This window comes from Lontra canadensis, unplaced genomic scaffold (genome assembly GCF_010015895.1).
Source record: "Lontra canadensis isolate GAN:19392208 unplaced genomic scaffold, GSC_riverotter_1.0 scaffold19, whole genome shotgun sequence".
Lineage (NCBI taxonomy): Eukaryota > Metazoa > Chordata > Mammalia > Carnivora > Mustelidae > Lontra > Lontra canadensis.
The window spans coordinates 15,087,193-15,107,124 of record NW_022631013.1 but is presented as its reverse complement, the minus strand read 5'-3'; the positions used below and the strand labels follow the sequence as shown (position 1 = coordinate 15,107,124).

The following is a 19,932-nucleotide window of genomic DNA, read 5'->3' as shown; positions in this document are numbered from 1 at the left end:
GGGGAGGGCCGTCACCAGGCGCCTTACGGGCAGAGGCGGGCCGGTTAGCCTCAGAGCTTTCCGGAACTTACTGTCCCTCCCGGCGCGGCGAGGACGCGCGGCCCGGCCTCCAGCGCGCGCCCGGCACACAGTAGGCGCGCGGTCCCGCCCCCCTGGCGCGCGCCCGGCACACAGTAGGCGCGCGGGCGGCGGGCGGAAGGGGGCGCTGGCGCGCGGTATCCGGGGGCGGAGCCGGCGCGGCCGGCCAGACCGAGGGGCGCAGGCCGCCGGGACGCGATGGGCGAGGGCGGGCTTCCCCCGGCCTTCCAGCTGCTGCTGCGTGCTTGCGACCAGGGCGACACCGAGACGGCGCGGCGGCTGCTCGAGGCGGGGGCGGCGGAGCCGGCGGAACGCAGCGCGGAGCCTGAGGCGGGCGCGGAGCCGGCGAGGGCCGAGGCGGCCGGGCCCGGGGCGGCGGCGGCCGGAGCGCCAGTGCCCGTGGACTGCTCGGACGAGGCGGGCAACACGGCGCTGCAGTTCGCCGCGGCCGGGGGCCACGAGCCGCTGGTGCGCTTCTTGCTGCGCCGCGGCGCCTCGGTGAACAGCCGCAACCACTACGGCTGGAGCGCGCTCATGCAGGCAGCCAGGTGAGGGACCCGGGATCCCCAGGGGTGGTGCCAGGCGGGCTCAGGTGGCCGACCCTGTCTGGCGCCCCTGCAGACGGCCCGGGAGGTAAAGAGTCAAGAACTCGTTCGAGAGAGCTGGAATGGTAAACTTTGAGCAGCTTGGGATTCTACAAGAAGTGGGAGCGCTTTCTAACAATAAAATCAGAATCTTAGAAACAGCGGGCCTTTCGAAACAATCTGAAGACCGCGTTGAATAGAATCTTAGAGACTTATCATCCTAGAGGTGTTCATTCATCCTTTCTTGTAACATGAGTTTCCTAAGAACCTACCTACCTACCCATCCTAGCCTGGGCGACGGGGACACTGTGGCAGCCAGGCACAGCCGCACCAGGAGCAGCTCACGCGCCAGTGGGCAGACCAGACAAGAGATGATGGGGAAAGGGCAGGGAGCTCTGGGGATGGCAGACCCAGTTCGTGGAAGTGGAGGAAGGTTTTTTGTAAGAATGATGTATATTTTCAAGTCGAGACTGGGTAAGAATTAACCAGGACAGAAGTGGGAGGTGGGAAGGGCGTGAGAGGAGGCTCACGCAAATGTTTGAAAGCAAACATGAACACAAGGCATTGGTAGGACTGCTAGAAGGATGTCAGTGCTAGGAGGGGGCTGGAAGTAGTGGGAGAGGAACCCTCCCTGGAGAGGAAGCAGATGCTGTGTGGCAGGGCTGAGAAAGATGAGGTATCCTAAGGGCCCTGGGGAGTACTAGAAGGTTCTAGGCAGAGTGAGTGACAGATTTATGTTTTGGGAAGATCACTTTCACTGCAGGGTGAGGACAGATTGGAGGGATGGGCTAGTGTCGAAAAGCTTGGTTCGCAGGCAATTGCAGCAGTCTAGGGAGAGGTGATGGTAGCCTGGACCAGAGCAGAGAGCAGTGGAGAGCAACTAGATGTTTGAGATCTTCTCAGGAAGCAGGATGAAGGGGATTTGAAGCGCTGGTGGGAGGGGATTCTGATATTCAGTAAAGTCACTCACCCCTGTTGGCCATCATCTTAGGCCGCACGCACCCCTCAGTTTGGTCGTTGGTGGGTGTTTTAGTATCAGAAATGGTTACATTTGGGGCGCCTGGGGGGCTCAGTCGGTTGGATGTCTCTCTTTGGCTCAGGTCATGATCCCAGTGTCCTGGGATCAAGCCCCACATCCTGCTCCCTGCTTAGGGGGAAGCCTGCTTCTCCCTCTCCCACTCCCCCTGCTTATGTTCCTTCTCACTGTGTCTCTGTCAAATAAATAAATAAAATGGTAAAAAAAAAAAAAAAAAAAAGAAAAAGAAAAAGAAATGGTTACATTCATGTTTTATCCTATTCTGAAAATGGTAAGCTTTTTTGAGCACTTTTTGTGTCAAGCATGGGTTTCAGTGCTTTAAGTGAAGTAATTCATTTAATCCACAAAAACCTTGGGCTGTGTAAGTACTATTGTCACCCCTATTTTACAGATGAGGAATTGAAGCTCAGAGAGTTAACTTCTCGAGGCCACACAGCTTTTAAGTGGCAGAGCCACATTCACACCCTGGCGGATGGTTCCAGAGCCTGTGCTCCCGGCCTCTGTTCTAGGCCACCAATCCTGTAACCTGACTGTTTCCTCTTGGTCTTGGCCACAGGGAAGCTCCTCAACAAATTGGCCAAATGCTAAAGGGACAGGTTGCATAGTGTTTACTTTGGCCCTAACTTCACCCTTGGCCTCTTACTTTCCTTCTCCTGCCCTTCATTTCTCTGCCTGCCAGTGTGGCCTCTCTGCCCAGTACTTTGGGCTGTAGGACTTTGTGCCAGGTCTTTAAGCACAGGTGTTAATTGCCGAAATTAATTGGTAATCACAGCTGCTGTTCAGAAAGCCCCACGCTTCCCCGTCCTCAGTAATTACCTGTTAGAAACATAGCATCCACAAAATTCTCTCAGCCTTCCCTGAATTGTTTTATGTTTTCAGCCTAATTGAATGACCTCTTGGGCTACCTATGGGTTCAGAAAGTATTCCAGGTGTCAGCATTTCGGTTCAAATTCTCTCCTTTTCTATCTGATAATGTTTTGTACCAGAAGAGCTGGAGTTTGGGGGTTTTAGGGTGTAGGTTCAAGTTTTGACTCTTATCACTTTCAAAAGAAGAGGCTCTGCTTTCCATTCAGGTCTTCAGTTTCCTCATCTGTGAAATGGGCATTATCAGTTTATTTCAAGGTTTATTGGGGCATCTGGGTGGCTCAGTCATTAAGCATCTGCCTTTGGCTCAGGTCATGGCTCAATCCCAGTCTCAGTCCCAGGGTCCTGGGATTGAGCCCCATGTCGGGCTCCCTGCTCAGCAGGAAGCCTGCTTCTCTCTCTCCCTCCGCCCCTGATTGTGTTCCCTCTCTCGATGTGTCTCTGTCAAAAAAATAAATAAAATCTTAAAAATAAATATTTCAGGGTTTATTAAGATCAAATGAGATAAAAATGTGACAGTACCTTTTAATCTGCTGTGAGGAGTTATCCTAGGTTTTATTTTATGCTTGATAACGAAATAGTGTGGTTTTTAAAAATTCTCTACTTCCATGGAGGATAAATGAGTTCTGTGGTCCTTTCCATGGCCCACCTCTGGACCATCCTCTGCTTGGTTATGCCAGTCATTTATTTAACACCATCTACTGAGCCCCACTGTCGGTCAGCCCCCCGGTCCTGTCCTCCGAGAGCGCACGGTCTAACAGGCAGACATAATGGTAGAAGGAAGGCTCAGGTGCATCCTAGAGGCGAGGACCGGGGGACTTCAGGTGCCTAGATGAAGGGCACCTGAACTCATGGCGGGAAGGGGTCCTGGAAGCTGCTCAGAGGGGGTGAGCTCTGAGCTGAATCCTGAAGCAGGATGGTATACTTAGGAGAGACGGACAGGGGAGTGTTCTGGGCAGAGAGGCAGGATGGCAAAGGCAAAGTCATGGAAGGAGTAGAATTGGTGAGTACAGGCCAGAGTGGAGGGGATGCCGTGGGGGTTGGGTGGACATGAAGTTGACTTGGTCAAGGTGGACAGGCCTCTTCAGGCAGTGGGAAGCTGGGCCGTGGCCATCAGCTTGGGGCAATCCCGCCACGGAGGATGGGCAGGAAGGAATATGACTGGAGGTAGGGAGACAGGCTGGGGTTGAAGTTTTCTGCATTTGAGCTTGTGATTTTGATTTGCTCCCTTTCTGCTTTTGGAGAAGAGGAGGGACAGGCCCAGTCCCCCTAGAGCTGGAGGAGCCAGTTCACAAGCTCTCCCTCCAGAGGCTGAGGTGACCCGGTGCCGTTAAGGTTCACGTCTCTGAAGGTATTTTTAAGTTCAGATCAGAGTTTGGCCTTGGCTTTGCCTCCACAGGGAGAAGGGAGGCCCTAGGTTTATAGGAGGTATGAAACTCACTTCCGGAAAGGAGGGGAATGCGACAAGAGAACCAAAACGCTGCCTCGCAGATGCAGACGTTACGCAGGCGTTATGATCTGGTGCTCCGGACCCCTCTCCCGTCATTCTTTCTGGTCAGTCCAAGGCTCCTTCCAGCTCAGACACTCGCTGCTCAGCCCCAAGTGTGCCAACCAAAACCCTGCAAAACAGATCTTTTCTGCCCTCTGGTGGCTAAAGGAGGCAGAGGTTTTGCTGGGAAGAGGCATCTGTTTTCCTGGTATTGGTGTTGGTTGGTGGTCGCCTGTGTGTCTCCCTGGCCTGCTCCAGCTTCCGGGAGGAGGGCCCCGCCCAGGCCTAATTCTTAGCCCCTGACAGCCAGCATTCCTGCCAGCAGGTGGCAGCAGGCTTCTGGCGAGCCCATCTCTGCTGACCAGAGCCGGGCTACTCCTCTTGGCATGCGGTGCCCTGGCTCATCTTGAAGGACCTTCTGTGTGTGTTTGGGGATGGGTAGACATGAGTCAGCCCTGAGCCCTGCCCACGGGAGTCAGCACAGACAGAAGTAGATTGCAAGGCTACAAAGCAATAAAATGAACTCTCTGGGATGTGGGAAGCAGCATGGTGTAGGGGAAAAAGTGAGGACATCAGGATTCAGACAGACCTGGGTTCTGACCCTGACACCACTTTTTACCAGTTGGGTGACATCGGTATTTAGCGTAACATAAAAGGTCAAATGATCATTAAAACATCTAACACTTACACAGTGCTCCTTTGGCCAAGCACTGTTCTGAGTGCTGCATATATTCTCTATTAATATATACTAACTCGTTGAATCCTTAACAGCCCTTGAAGCAGACACGGCGATATATCCCTGTTTTACAGGTGAGGCAATGAAGGCATGAAGAAGCTGAAGTTCTTTCTCAGGGTCGTATAGCTAGTGATTGGCAGAGCTGGATTTGAACCTAGACAGAGCAGTTGTTCATGTTTGATGGTGGACCTGCAGGGCCAGCACAGTGCCTGGCACCAGAAGAAGACCTTTTACTCTAAGTCGCTATTTTGACTTTAATAATGACAGATGAGGATTACATAAGCTGTCTCCGTGTCGGTGCTCCATGTTAGTGTCACTAATTCTCTGTCTTCCTGGCAGATTTGGGCACGTGAGTGTGGCACATCTCCTTTTGGACCATGGGGCTGATGTCAACGCCCAGAACCGACTAGGGGCCAGTGTGCTCACCGTGGCCTCTCGGGGTGGCCACCTGGGCGTGGTGAAGCTGCTTCTGGAAGCTGGTGCCTTTGTGGACCATCACAACCCCTCCAGCGAGCAGCCGGGGGCAGGGGACAGCAGGGACGAGCTGTTGGACATCACAGCCCTGATGGCTGCCATCCAGCATGGGCACGAGGCCGTAGTGCGTCTGCTGATGGAGTGGGGTGCGGACCCCAACCGTGTGGCCCGAACTGTGGGCTGGAGCCCGCTGATGCTGTCGGCGCTCATTGGGAGGCTTGGCGTGGCCCAGCAGCTGGTGGAGAAGGGGGCCAACCCTGACCACCTCAGCGTGCTGGAGAAGACCGCCTTCGAGGTTGCACTGGACCGCAAGCACAGGGATCTTGCAGACTACCTGGACCCACTGACCACAGTCAGGCCCAAGACAGGTCAGGCTGTGCTCCCTTTCCTGCCATGGCTTCACAGAGGACCCTAAATGGTGTTTAAATGACAAAAGCTGAGGCTTACCCAACCAGAGGGCATGCACAAATCAGAGTCTGGCCTACAGAACAGTGGGTCTTAAGTTGTGCTGTGCATAAGAATCAGTTGGAGTGCCTATTATTTGTGGGTCCAAGGGCTACCCTCTGGAGTGATTTGGTATCTGTGGGAAGAGCCCGGAACCCCCATAGCAAGGCCCCTCCTTTCCAACCAGACGATTCTGATACAGGAGGTTCTGGGATCTTTGTAGAATAGGGGTCAGCAGACTTTTTCTGGAAAGGACCAGATAGTAAATATTTTAGACTTTGCGGGCCAGCCTCTGTCAGAACCACTCAATTCTGCTAGAGAGAAAGCGGCCATACATTATATGTCAATGAGTGGGTATGGTGTGTTCTAGTAAAACACTGATTACCAAAATAAGCTGGGAGCAAATTTGGCCCAGGACTGTAGTTTACCAACCCCTGCTCTAGAACAATGTGCCCTCTGCCCGTGAAGACCTTGGCCTCTGTAGGGGAGACAGGCAAGAAGCAGGAAATAAATATTAAGTATACGGTATGGTAGGTGGGCATTACCATGGTGGGAGCGGGAGATGGGCAAGGCTGAGGTTTGGGAGTGGTGGTGATTGGGGCAATGCAGGCTGCCCCTGGTGGGTGGCCTCCTGGAGCAGGTGAGATGGCAGCTGGCTTGCAGGAGCTGAGGAAGTGCTCCAAACAGGCTCTCAGGGAAGAGCCTTCAGGTAGGCCAGCAGCAAGGGCGAAAGTGTGTTATTAGTGATAGATTATTAAATAAATAACCATTAGCCTCTAGCTGTTTTTGTGAGATGCCAGGAAATTCACCTGGAAGACCCCCCCCCCCCCAGTTCTTTCCCTCCCGTTAGCTACAAGAGGGTATCCCCTGACCCCTACTGTGGTTGTTCCTGGGCTCGGGCAGGGTCCCCAGTCTGCTCTGCTGCAGATGGCAACTCTGGCATCTGGAAGGAAGAGGGGACCATCAGTGGCACAGCTCCCCCAGCCTCCTGGGGTCAGGCTAGAGGGTCAGTGATTGTTTTGTATTGAATGGTTGCTTAGCAACCAACACACAGGCCAGATGACACGCATTTTCCTCAAGGGGTCTTGGCATGAGAAGGCTCCGCCCACAACAAATTAGACTTTTATACACTTAAAGGAATGTGACATATTTAAAACTGAGATGCAGAATCCTTTCTTAATAGTATTGCACTAGCAGAATTAGACACTCGGTCCCATGGCCCTGTCCGTACGTCTCTGTGAGAAGCTTGGAGTTACGGAATACCCTTTCCGGGGTGGGTGCCAGTCACTGGTCAAGAGAACAAAAATTGCTGTTTGGATTTCTGGAGCATTTCCCATTTCCATTCTTGATCTCTGAAATCACCACATCATCCCCATGTTAACATGTTATCCCCCTGTTGTTGGTGAGGAGAGTGATCATTCTAGAAACACACACACACTTTCCAACACGCTCACTTCAAACTTGGTGATCCCTGCACCGGGCGGCAGCTTCCTCCCAGCTGCTTGAAGGGGCTGACCCGGCCCAGAGAGTTAGCCCAGAGCCACAGGCTCCCCTCACAGCTCTCACACCTCTCACAGTTCCCCTGCCACGAACTCTGTCTCTGGAGTTCGTGGAATTGCCAGAAGTCTTGCATTCGGCCACCTGCAGGGGTGCTGGTGCTGAGGATGTCTGTTTTCTAACAGTAGCACAGTACCTACCAGCTCAGGCTCGGAGGAGGGTGACGGATGGGGAGGGGCCAGCATGAGGTGGGTACAGCAAGCCCCAGGTTTGGGGATAGGCGTGGCCTCCCATACCAGCTGGGCTGCAGGGACCAAGGTAAAAACATCAGGGGGTCTGCAGGGGGCCACATCTGCAAGGCTGGGGCAGACTCAGTTGTTCAGATTGCTTCTTATTTGGGAAGGAAAACAAAAGTGAACATTGGGCTCTTCTGGTGGCCACATCCATGACCTCCCCCTGGGCTCAGCTGCTTAGTGTCTCCATTCTCTCCTTTGGGGTTATCTCAGGGTTGTACCTTTAGTTTTTAGTAGAGAAGAATTGCTTTTTTAAAAAAATGTTTTTTCATAGGAATCCAGATTTTTCCAAGACCATACTTTCCCATTACAGCTAAGAGAGGACATCCCAAAGTTTGGAATGCCCCAAAATGATTGGTTTATGGGTGTGGGATCAGGAAATGTTCTGCTTCTTCAGGTTTTGTTGGCCTGATGACTACCCAAGTTCTGTCTTGGGGGAATCTACAGACACGCTCTAACTCTTCCAGAAGGGCTGCTGGGTTCATCTGTTACATGGGTCTCTGATCAGATTGCTTGGGAAACCAGATCACTTTTAAAGCTAGGCTGTATTGTTACATGTGGATGACTTTTCTATTCTATTAAATCTTTTGTGGTTAACTTTAAAAATCTTTGTTTACCTAGATGAGGAGAAAAGGCGGCCTGATATTTTCCATGCATTGAAAATGGGTAAGCACTTTAGAAAATCTTTTTGGAGATTTATGGATATAGGGACATTCTCCCAACCTGGTATTTGTAATCCATTTCAAGGCCACCCAGAGTGTTTGAGAAAGCAACAGGCATTTTGTTATTTCCTGACTTGGTGGTTTCACACAGGGTGGTTCAGCCCCTGGAGACTGGTAGTCATTATGATGCTTTATACACAAATTCCAGACTGCTCTCCCAGCCCCCCACCCCCCGCTGCCAAACCCTGTGGCTATGTTCTGGCTTTTCCCTACCTCTGAAATGCTTCACAGCCTACCTACCCACTCCACTCTCATTGTGATGAAGCCAAAAATCTCTCCTGCTGGAGACCCCACCTCCAGGAAGCCCTCTCTGATCCTCACTCCCCAGGGAGATCTGAGCTCTCTGTGACACATTGCCCTTCATCTGTTCTCTTGGGATATCAATAACACTTCTCTCTTTTAGAAAAACTATTTTTGTGCTTGTCTCCGATCCTTACTGAGAGATTTGAGGATGGGGGCTCCCTCTTCTTCACCTTTGTTGCCCCTTTGATGCCCAGCAGCCCAGTGCAGAGGCAGGCTGAGCACCTGTTTGTTACCGAAACCTGCTGGATAAGTTATCCAGCAGCCCCCTGCCTGCAGACCACCAGATCTCCCTCTTCTGTTTGCAGGAAACTTCCAGCTGGTCAAAGAGATTGCAGATGAAGACCCCAACTATGTGAATCTGGTCAATGGGGATGGGGCCACCCCGCTGATGCTGGCAGCGGTCATGGGGCAGCTGCCTCTGGTGCAGCTGCTGGTGGAGAGGCATGCCGACGTTGACAAGCAGGACAGCGTGCATGGCTGGACGGCCCTCATGCAGGCCACCTACCACGGGTCAGTGCCAGCTCTGCTCCTTCCATGAGAGGCTTACGATACCCTGAGCTCAGATAGGATTCTTAAAGGGGTTTTCTGGTCCCGAGAAACTACAGATGAACTCAAGGGCTGGGAAGACCTTGAGGCACACACACACAAAAATCAAAGTGGTGCAGGCTCATTCTATCCTGCGTTCCTATTCTGTGTCCTGATACCCGTGACCTTATCACAGAATTCACCAGTGCCCATAAAAACTGTGCAGCAGGAACATTTTATGCAGGCAGGTAAGTGTCTCTAGTCGATTTCAGTGGAACAGTGGTCGGTTGGTTTGGAGTGTTCACACAGCTGTCCTTAAGTTTGTGTCCCACTGGAAATGAACATGAGCCATTCATACCGTTGGCTTCTCGGCAACTGGCAATGAATCTTGTCCTCACCCTCTCCTTCTGAATAGGCACCGCCATTGACTGGTGCTTCTGAATCCCTTCACCTCCTATCCTCCCTCTCCCAGGTAGGCTGGCCCAGAGGCCAGGAGCTGCAGACCTTCTTACAGTGGCTCGGTGGTCTGATTCCAAATAACCGGCCCTTCCTTCCCTGTTTCAGGTGATCACAGCACTCTCCCGCGTCATCTCAAAGCAGTTTGTTTTGCTCTTTGGTCAGCCTTGGGCTTCTGCATCAGACACCTTGGCCTATGTGGGGCTTCTACAGCATGGGGGTCCTGATTTGGGGCAGGAGGAGTGGGGAATCTATGTGTGGGCGTGTTGGCCACCTAGTTTTCCTTTTGTTTGTGGAAGGAACACCTAGGCTTTGGTTTCCATCACATTCAGTCTGGTCTGACCAGCCCATGGGGTAGGGAAGGAGGAGTGTGAGGCCCTTGGCAGCTTTCCACGCCCTTCTTTTGGGCTCTGGGATGGGACACTGTAGTTAATACCGTCAGCTTGCCCAGGAGCAAAGCCAGGCTTTCGCTTTCAGTGCCTCTAACTCTGGCTTTTTCTTTCCTCCCCAGGAATAAGGAAATTGTCAAATATCTGCTAAACCAAGGGGCTGATGTCACTCTTCGTGCAAAAAACGGGTACACGGCCTTTGACCTAGTGATGCTGCTGAGTGATCCTGGTGGGTTGTTTCTGGAAAAGGGTTGTAAACCTGCACAGCCTTTCTCTGGCTAGGAATGGAGAGAGTCACCTTTGTTTTCAGCCCTTGCTTATTCATGGGGGAAGTCACTCTTAAGCCCCAAGGGGCTCACCACGGGTCCTCAGACAAGTGGCTTCCTTCCTCAGTAAAGGCTGGGCTGGTACCAGGTAAACCTCTGGGCTTCTCCAGCACCGGCCTTCAGGGAGTCTCCTAGGAGGGAAGGCCAGCGAGACACAAATCTGCCTCAGTGGGCCACACAAGCCCAGAATGGTACCAGGGCTTTGGAGCCAGAAACCCTGACTCTGGGGGAAACAGAAAAGCCCCTTTGACAAGGAGGAGCAGACATGAAGCCATGGCCCCCTGTGCTGAATTGTGTAGGTAGAGGCCGCTGGGTCAAGGGCACTCTGCTGGCAGTGTCGCCATCCATACTCCCATGTTTCTTGGTCCCCACAGGCATCTGCTGCTCCCCTTGGGCCCTCCCCAACTGTGACAGGCCCACCTCTCAGACTTGAGGCATCCAGTCAGGCAACTCAGGGATCAGAGTCTGTCTGTCTATCCTGTCTCCTGTTGCCCTGGAGTTTCAGTCCAGGGAGGGAGAGAGGCTGGGAGGCCCCTCTGACCCACAGACTTTGATCCCAGCCTGCTGGCCTTGGGAGAGGTCTTTACCTTCATAGTCCCGAGTGGAGTTGCTCCCACCACCTATCTGGGCTACGGGGTGGAGGGCCGGAGCACCCTACCTCATCACTGGCATTGCCCCCACCACAGACCCCACCTGTCTCCATGGTTCCATTTCATCCTCACAGGGCGTGTGAGGGGAAGCAGAGCTGCATGTCCCCTTGTGGAGGGGAGGTGACCAGGGCCAAGAGAGATGGCTTGACCTAGCCGGCGAGTTGGGGTCCTCTGCCCAAGTCTAGTAAGCTCGCTCCGCCTCATCAGAGACCCTCCTGGTGTGCCAAGAGTTTGTGTCCTTCTAACTCATCCCCTGCATCACACACCCTTTTCTCATACAAACTTGTGTCTCACTGTGTCTCTTCTCCCTTGGCCTCCGATCACTTCCCTACCCTCTTGTGCACTAAGTCTCTCGCTAGTCAATTTTTTTTTCCTAGTGAGTTTTTTTAAATAAACTTTTTGCCTGAAATTTTCAAAGAAACACATGCTTATTATTGAACACTTGGAGAGAAAAAAAGAAACAGTTACCAAGAGGAAAACACTTAATAGTTTATAGTGTTTTCTTGTCAATTTCACTTATTGCATTGTTGTTTTGTTTTGGTAACCCAGGTAACAATAACAAGACCCGATCTCTCTTAAGCACTTACCTTAGGCAGGAATTCACTTGAATCCTCCACATGCCTTCACATGGTACTTACTGGCAGCCCTTTGCAGAGACCCAGAGACTCACTCACCTGCCGTTGCACAGCCGGGGAGGGGCAGAGGCAGAACCGAAGCCCCCGCTGTTGGCTGCAGAGTCTGTCCTCTTAAACCATGCTGCCCGTCGGTCTTTCTGTGGGGAGAGGACTCTGTCAGTCTTTCTGGTGAAGTGGCTTGAGCCCTGCCAGCCTGTTTGCTGCCTTCTGATGGCTAGATGGAGGGGGCCGGGCCTCGCTCCTGGAGTGACCCAGACGCTGGAGCCACGGAGTTGAGTTCTGAGGCCAAGCGGTGTCTCCTTGAGCCCCCTCCCCTCCGTGGCCCAACGGACGTATTTGCAGGTAAAGCACTGCCTTTTGTGTCCATAGACACGGAACTTGTTCGACTGCTGGCATCTGTCTGCATGCAGGTGACTAAAGACAAAGGCCGGCCCAGCCACCCACCGCCTCCGCCCCACTCGAAGGCTCGACAGCCCTGGAGTGTCCCAGTGCTGCCCGATGACAAAGGCGGGCTTAAGGTTGGCCTTTTCCTGTCCTCAAGGGCTAGAGAGAGAGCTAGGCTGACAGGCTGCGGGATGCCTGCCGCTTCCTGCTGACGCCAGGCTGGTTTTGGCTAGGGTGAGGGCGGCCCAGCAGGAGCGGGAAGTAAACTGGGGGTGAGCAGTGAGCATGGCAGATATGGGTAGGATCCAAATGCCTCTCCTCCCAGGCCATGTGTGTGCGGCGTCTGTCTGCACGTGGGATACTGCTGCTGGTGCTGTTCTCGGGTCTCCCCACTGCCCCATGGGCCTGCATCCATGGCTTTCTGGAAATTCCAGAATGACCTCCGGTTGCTCATTTCTAACTGCAAGCTGAGTATTCTTCTTTGAATCTCTCATGCTCCCCATCTTCTCTACTTGCCTGAAATCCACCTTCCCTCTCCGCCATCCTGTCTGGGGTTCTGGCGCCTCCGTGATCTGCATGCTCAGCCCTCTGTTCCCGTGCATCGCTCACGCAAGCCCCAGGTCTTCCTCTTGCTGTCATTCGCGGAGTTCCCTGCAGCCCCGTCCTCACTGCCGTCTCAGCTGCGCCCTCCTGGCCTCCCCTCCTGATGTGTCCCAAGGTTATGGGACACCCTGGAGGGTGGTACCGGTCCCCTCTCTCTTGGTGGGGGGACATCAGCTGCTGGAGCAGGTGCCCCAGGCCTTGCTGTGGACACCCGACACCTCTCACACGGGAATCGGGGGAGGAGGTTACACAGTGACTGATGTTACCGTGTTTGGCATCACCTCTTGTCCATCTGTCTGTCTCTGACTCACTTTAAGACTCCGAGCAAGTGGGCACCCCATCTGGGTCTCCAATTCTCGATCTGTTTGAGGTGGAGATTGGTGAGATGAGGGGTGGCAGATAGGGTCGCCCTTCGGAGGTGGACCCCTAAGAGCTGAGTCAGAAAGGATTTAGAAAGAACCATGGCTTTGTGAGAGAGTGTGCAGTGGCTGTTTGGGAGAACTTGTCATGCGCCCGGGGAGCAGAGGGGAAGCCTGTGTAAAGTGTAGTCACTACCCCCAGGCTGGGTGTTCCTGGAGCATGACCTCTGCTCTGCATTTCCTTGGCAGTCCTGGTGGAACCGAATGTCCAATCGGTTCCGGAAGCTCAAACTGACGCAGACCCTGCCCCGCGGGCTCTCCAGCAACCAGCCTTTGCCTTTCTGTGATGAGCCAGAGTCAGCACTGGACTCCACGATGCGGGCGGCCCCCCAGGATAAGCTAAGCCGCCTGGGGCTTCAGGCTGTCGCCCCTTCTATGAAAGAGAACGGTAAGAAAACACTGCATGTGCTGTAGAATTCTCAGAATGGTCAGACCCAAATTCTCTGCCTTTTGTCCTATCTCCTGGGCTGATGTCAGAAGGGAGATGCTTATTGGGATGTGACACAGGAGCAGAGTGGCTGGTCTGGGGAAGGACTGAGAGACAGGGACACCAGTGCAGTCAGCATGGTAGAATGGGGATGGTGGTGGTGAGAGTGCCTGGCCTTGGTCCCACACACCCTGCTGAGGTACCAGAGGCCAGGCCCTGCCTGTCTCTTGCCTCTGATAGGTGCTTTTCCCATCTGTCCAGGATGATTGGTCTCTGGCACTGGAAGGTTTTAAAATAGAATTTTATAGAGTTATCTGGTGGGGTTTGTGGGGTAGGTAATGGACTTCCCACCGCTGGAGATGTTCAACAGATTGGATGACTTTGCCAGGGGATCGAAGGAGAGTCCCACACTGATTGGACAATTGATTAAATCACATCCCTTCTACCAGACTCCCAGCCCCTAGACGAGCTCCTTCAGCAGCGCTGTTTGAGACAGACTATTGAGCTGGGTCCTCCGCTGTCTGACCCGCATGGCAGTGGTTTATGGAAAAGCTGAAAACATGCTTTGAGAGATACCTTTTAAATATTTTCCTTCTGTTCAGATATTGAATACCAATTATTATTAAATATTAAATCACTCAAGAGAGTTGGTTTTCCAGGATGAATACTGACCTTGTCACTCTTCCTCATGCCGTGAACTTGTTTGGAGTTGGAGGGGGGATCATTTCAGGAAATTTCCATTTGTCTCTCAGGTCCTGGGAGCACGAGAGGAGACAAAGAAGATGTGTTATTGACCACCATGGTGAGTGTGGGGCTTTTCTAAAAGCATTTCAGGTCTCTACCAGTCATGAGTTGATTGATTTACAAGGCTGGATATAGACATGTGTCTGTCTTTGTGGTGGTCACAGATGGCGTTGGTATCAAAACGTGTGACCCTGGTCACAGCTCTGGCACTGAGAGGGGGAACAGATTCCAGCCAGAAGCCATGGGTAAGGCTACGCTGGTGCTCAGTGGCCAGATGTCAGCCCTGATGGCATTTGCAGGGAGGCAGCACTAAGGACAGGGCTTTGAACGGTAGGACTTGATGGGGGACATTGGACTCATTATTTTTGTTGTGGGGAGTCAAGAGGAGAGGAATCATGGAGGAGGCTGTGCTTGCAGCCTGAGAGGCCTCTGTCTCTTCATCTGTGAACTAGAGATGGGTCAGGATTAGTTTTGGCTATGAGTACCAGAAAGTCCTCAAATAACAGTGGCATAGACGAGACGGCAGCTTATTTTTCTCAAGTGCAGCTCAGGACTGGTACGTTGACCCATGGAACTAGGGACATGCTTCCTTCTACCCATACTTGGCTTCTGTTACCTAGACGGCTGCCAGAGCTGTGGCCATTTGAGCCAGCAGGAGAGATGAGGGGAGAGACAAGCGGCTGCGGGCACATACCACGTGTCTTTAAAGTTTCCTGGGAACCCACATACCACTTCTGTTTATGTCAGGTCGGCCAGCATGCAGTTATGTGGGAGTTACTGCACAGGAGGCTGGGAAATGCAGTCTCTGTTTCAGGTGGCTGTGTCTCATCATAGTGTCAGGGGTGTCTACTGAGGAAGATGTGGAAGACGGGTACTGGGGGACAGCTGGCAGTCTCTGACTTAAGGGACGCTATCCATCATGGTTGTTTGTTTGAATAAGTTTATCCCCAGGAAGTTCTTAGCATAGCACCTGGCCCAGAAGGAGCTCACAGTTATCTGCTGTGTGACCTTGGACTTGTGACTTCCCCTCTCTGGACATCATGTGCTCCTGTTTGAAATGAGAGCCTCCTGGTTGGGGTTGAACTGAAGTCCATTTAGCTCTAGGACCCTAATCTGAAGGCTGACCAGGAGAGGGCAGTATTGGAGAGGAGAAGGGAGCAGAAGCTTCCCCAGTGAGGGCCTCAGCTGCCTCAGGGACCCGTGGCACCTGGAGCCAAGTGCTGAGGGATCTGCTCTTTCGGCCCTGTCCTGCTGTGCGATAGGTATGAATCCCTATCTCTAGACCAGTTTACCAAGGTAGGCGCTTGTGCTGCCGGACACTTGCTAATCTCATTAAACAGCAGCAGCTGCTTTTGTATGAGAAGGGCTGTTGCCAAGATTTTGGAAGATGCAGTTGAGTATAAAGAAGAAACATAAAATCACCATGATCCATGACAGGATCATGACGACATTTTGTGCTTTGTGTCTTTTGAGTATTTTTCTAGCCGTATTTTAGCCTCTACGAGTATATCGCGTCCCTACATGACAGCAGCAAATACGTCTCACAGCTCTTACTAAGGGCCGGCCACCATTAGGAGCACTTAACATATGTTCGCCCATTCAGCCTCCCCAGCACCCCTGTGGGGTCGGCACTGTTCTCTTCCCTATGCTGTGCTGAGCCTGACCTAACTAACAATTCGTCTGTCTGTCGCATGCCATTAAACACTCGTTAGCCACATCACGTCAAGTAGTTCGTCATGGGACTGTGCTTAACAGACCAGTGAGGGCTCACCTGTTGGACTTTGGGGTTTTAGTTGTTGTTTTCACAGATCTGATGAATATTCTTATGCCTCAGTTTCCCCTGCTTGCCTGACTGTTTCCTTGGGGGTAAACCTTTAGAAATAGGATTTCTGGGTCAGTGGTCAGTGGGCATTGTCATGCCTTCCAGAAAGTTTGCAACAATTTAGACTCTGACCTCAAGGAGTGAAAATGCCTTTTAAAGGGTGAGGGCGTTGCAGCCGGGTGCATCCCTAATCCGCTTCTAGTCTGACCCTCATTGCTGGCTGAGGTTGCTGAGGTCCTGATGGGACAGCCCTTTTCACAGACTCTCAGAAGAGCTCGGGGCAGCCAGGGTGGGACCCAGGTTGCCCAGCCACCACCTGCCATGGCGCTTCACCATCCCACCTCCTAATGCCTGATGGAAGGCACCAGAGTGCTGGGCTGCCCCTGGGCAGATGGAGGATGGCCAGGGAGCCCTGCCCAGTGGGCGTTTGCAGCCGTCCTAGTGGAGATGCACGAGTTCCCGGCTCCTGAGGCAGGTTTAGCTGTGGGATGCCCTTCCCTGCAAAGCGCCATCTGGCACCAAGTCCACTGTCTTTTCTTAATTAAAGTTAGTGTGGACTGAGTGAATGCTTTTCCTTGACAATCCACCAGTCATCATTGTGTGGATTTTATACTAACCCTAAATCACATTTTCAAAATATAAAATTACAGTTAAAAATGTCAGCAGTGGGAGGTGTGGCTGGAGTAGGAAGGGTGTGGTGGGATGGGGAAGGGAATCTTTGCTGGGCTCACAGAGAGCCTGTCTGGGCCTCGCGGTCCCCCCTGCCATGCCCTGCCCCTTCCTCCTGAGACCCCCAGCTCTCCCCCCGTCCTGCCCTTCTGGCTGCCAGGCCCTGCTGCATTCTGCTCCCTGGACCTGCAGTGCCCTTTTCCCCAGCCCCTCAGGGGTCCCTGTCACAGCACACTCAGCATCCCTTGCCCCCCCCCATCTCCCCATCCCCTCTGTCTCCATTCTAGCTGCTATCATGGACACAAAAGAAACTGGGGACTGGAGCAGAGTAAAGGAGGGTATTGCTCGGTTGCTGGGAGGCGAGCAGAGGATACCACATGGGTTTCTGGCAGGTTGTGTGTTGGGAGGGGTGAGGGGGTAGATGCAGGTGCCATTCTCTGAGAAGCGGGAGAAACCTGGAGAGTTCCATGAAGAGCCCCGCTGGGGCTTGTCTAACCCACAGCCTGTCTTTTTCAGCTTCGCAACGGAGCCCCCTCCCCCAGACTCCCGAGTGACAAGCTGAAGGCAGTCATCCCCCCTTTCTTACCCCCTTCCAGTTTTGAGCTGTGGAGCTCCGATCGGTCCCGGACATGTCACAGTGGGAAGGCAGAGCCCGTGAAGACTGTGCTGCCCCAGAGAGCTGGCAGGGGTGCCCCCGTGGGCGTGGCTGGTGGGAGCACCGATGCTGTAAGTCGCCTGACGGACGAGCTTTGACATTCATTCACTGCTCCCTGAAGTTGGGTTGTGCTGTGGGCAGAAGGGACCTCTGACCTGCTAATCCAGCAAGGTCGAAGGTTTTGTTTTCTTTTAAATGAGGGTTATCCTTTTGTCTCATGAATCCTACAAAGGGACTTACTTTATAAACAGATTAAAATGTGGTGTGAAGGGAATGGAAGTTGGGGGGCCCCTCTTCTCTGCCTTTTCTCTGGAGCCCTGGAGCTCCATAGAGCACAGCCTGAAGACCTGATCTAATCCAACCTTCCCTTTAGTAGATGAGGAGACTGGGACCTGGAGAGGGCAGGTAACCTGCCATAGCGCACCCAGCTCTGTGGCCTGGGCCAGGAAGGGGAGTTAGGTTCTTGGTTTCAAACCAACTTCCACATGATGTCATTGTTCAGGTCCATGACCAGGAGCAAACACTAGGAGGCAACTATATGCACAGCTGGTATTTTCTTATACTCACAAGGAGTGTGACATCTAGCTTTTTTGCCCATGGTGGCTTGTGACTCTGTGGGCCTCTGTGTGTCTCTGTAATGTCCTGAGGCAGTCCCTCTCCTGAGGAGATTATCCCTTGCGTGTAGGCGCCACATCATAGAATCAGTAAGTGGCAGACCAAGAGTGACGATTTAGGACCCTGCGCTGCCATTGTGTTGAGTGACTGAAAGAACTGAGAACCCCCATCTCTCTGTAAATGGGGTGACCCTTGCTCGCAGCTGCCTCCTGGGGCTATTACAACAGCAAGTCTCTAGTGGGAGAGTGAGAGCCTGGCCCCTGGAGGAAATGAGCAGGGCCAGCTGGCATCTAGTCTGCGCTGTGGGGGGAGGGGGTTGAGTGATGCTGAAAGTGGGGTGATTCGGGGACTGATGTCACAGGGGCTCAGCCTGAGCTGGTGGTCTGGTTGTCAGCGGCTAGAGGTAAACTCGCCTCTCAGGGGATGCTTGGCAGGCTGAGCACTGGTTGGCAGAGGTGTGTTGGGCTCAGGCATCAGCTAGGGTGAGCCAGGGGAATCCGGGTCCCTCCCTGCTGTGATCGTGTGTGCCCAGAGGAGGGAGCAACAGATCCTAACCACAGCACCCACTTTATTCTTGCAGACTCCTATCAGGCCTGTTAAATTTCCATCTCTCTCCAGAAGCCCCACCTCTCCCGCCAATTCTGGAAACTTCAACCACTCACCTCATTCCTCAGGTGGCTCCAGCGGGGTAGGGGGCTCGAGCAGGCATGGCGGGGAGCTGCATAACCGCTCAGGTGGGTACCAGGCAGGGCCACTCAGGGGAGGCAGGACGGTCCCGTGGGGCTGCGGGTGTGGGCGGCCCCCGCGCTTGCTCGGTGGATGGTCCCAGGAACAACTGCCCACACCCTGTCTTCCTCCCCGATGTGGCTCAAGGAGTCTCCAGTGAATTCACAGCGTTGCCCTTTGCCCTCCAGAATGGTACTTTCATACGTGCACAAATATTCACAGCCACACGCAGCACCTGGCTGCACCTTCCCAACGTCGGTGGTCGGTGCTCTCCCTCAGATCCTCTCTAGCCCTGGGTGTTGTCCCCTTCCCCTTTCCTCTCATAATAATGCAAGCTTGCTAGTGGCTTTGGGGCAGCTGGGAGAAGGAACGTCGTAGTCCACTCTGAGTATTGCGGTGAGGAAGTTTTTGACACAGCTCTGGAAAGTGGAGGGTCGGAGGGCACACACTAGCGCGGGGGCTGCCGTGGGCGGCTGGGCCGGGCGTCTGTACCTGCGGGAGGCTGCAGCTGGCTGTGGCCCAGGGAAAGTGAGGACAAGCCGATCCTACCCGCACTGCCTCCCCCAACACCTCACCGTGAGGCCTTCAGAGCATGGTGGCCGCCCCTGGGTCGTTGCCACCTTTGGTTTTCATGCACAGTCCTCTTGAGGTCAGCCCGGGCCCGCAGACACATGGGGTCAAGGGGGAGTCTGGGAAGGGCATTTCCAGCTCCGCAAGGTTAGCACACGAAGTCCCCCACACCCCTGTTGCCGGGCCCTGGACCCTTGGCAGTCATGTGTGTCCCTCTTTGCTCAGGCGGTGGCATAGACAGTGTCCTGTCCCAAATCGCTGCTCAGAGGAGAAAAGCCGCTGGTTTGTCGGAGCAGAAGCCCGGCCGCCAGTCAAGTCCCGCTGGGCCAGCACCAGGGTCCAGCTCGTCTGAACTCCCGGTCTCCCCCGCAGGCAGTGGCGGTCCCAGCGGCAAGGTGCGTGTTCTGCCTCTGTCTCCTCCTGTTACACTCATAGGTTCTGTCCTCACATGGCCCACGTGCTGGGGGGACACAGGCAGTGCCACAGTCCTGGGACAGGACTCAAGACAGGCCCCTTGCGGCCGGCTGCTCCCGGTCTTTCAGGGGAGGGCCAGATCATGCCGGCGATCTCTGGGGTCCCACCCTGTGCCCTTGGCCCCCTGCACATGGGCGTCTGCCTCCCACTTGATCTGCAGGGCCTCTCCGGGTGCCTCATTCAGCCTCACACTGTGTACACTGGGTCACAGCTTAGAGCCAAGAAGTGTGGAGGATGGGATCAGGAGAAGACTGCCTAGGGTTGGATCTTGGCCCCATGCTGGAGCATTTTGAGGGGGGCCCTGGCACCCAGCGAGGCTGTGG

The 19,932-nt window shown here is 53.7% G+C and overlaps 1 protein-coding gene across 2 annotated transcripts in view; it reads left to right on the top strand.

Moving 5' to 3' along the window:
• Positions 1–251: 251 nt before the first annotated feature.
• The window catches only part of ANKS6 (ankyrin repeat and sterile alpha motif domain containing 6), a 42,979-nt gene continuing 23,298 nt past the window's right edge, over positions 252–19,932 (top strand). For both annotated transcript variants that reach the window (XM_032860692.1, XM_032860691.1), the window contains exons 1-11: positions 252–626; positions 5,127–5,629; positions 8,117–8,161; positions 8,826–9,030; positions 10,013–10,119; positions 11,871–12,019; positions 13,097–13,295; positions 14,087–14,136; positions 17,086–17,295; positions 18,420–18,573; positions 19,361–19,530. In XM_032860692.1, the coding sequence (XP_032716583.1) occupies positions 277–626; positions 5,127–5,629; positions 8,117–8,161; positions 8,826–9,030; positions 10,013–10,119; positions 11,871–12,019; positions 13,097–13,295; positions 14,087–14,136; positions 17,086–17,295; positions 18,420–18,573; positions 19,361–19,530 (2,142 nt within the window). In that variant the 5' untranslated portion in view covers positions 252–276. The remainder of the gene's footprint in view (positions 627–5,126; positions 5,630–8,116; positions 8,162–8,825; positions 9,031–10,012; positions 10,120–11,870; positions 12,020–13,096; positions 13,296–14,086; positions 14,137–17,085; positions 17,296–18,419; positions 18,574–19,360; positions 19,531–19,932) is intronic.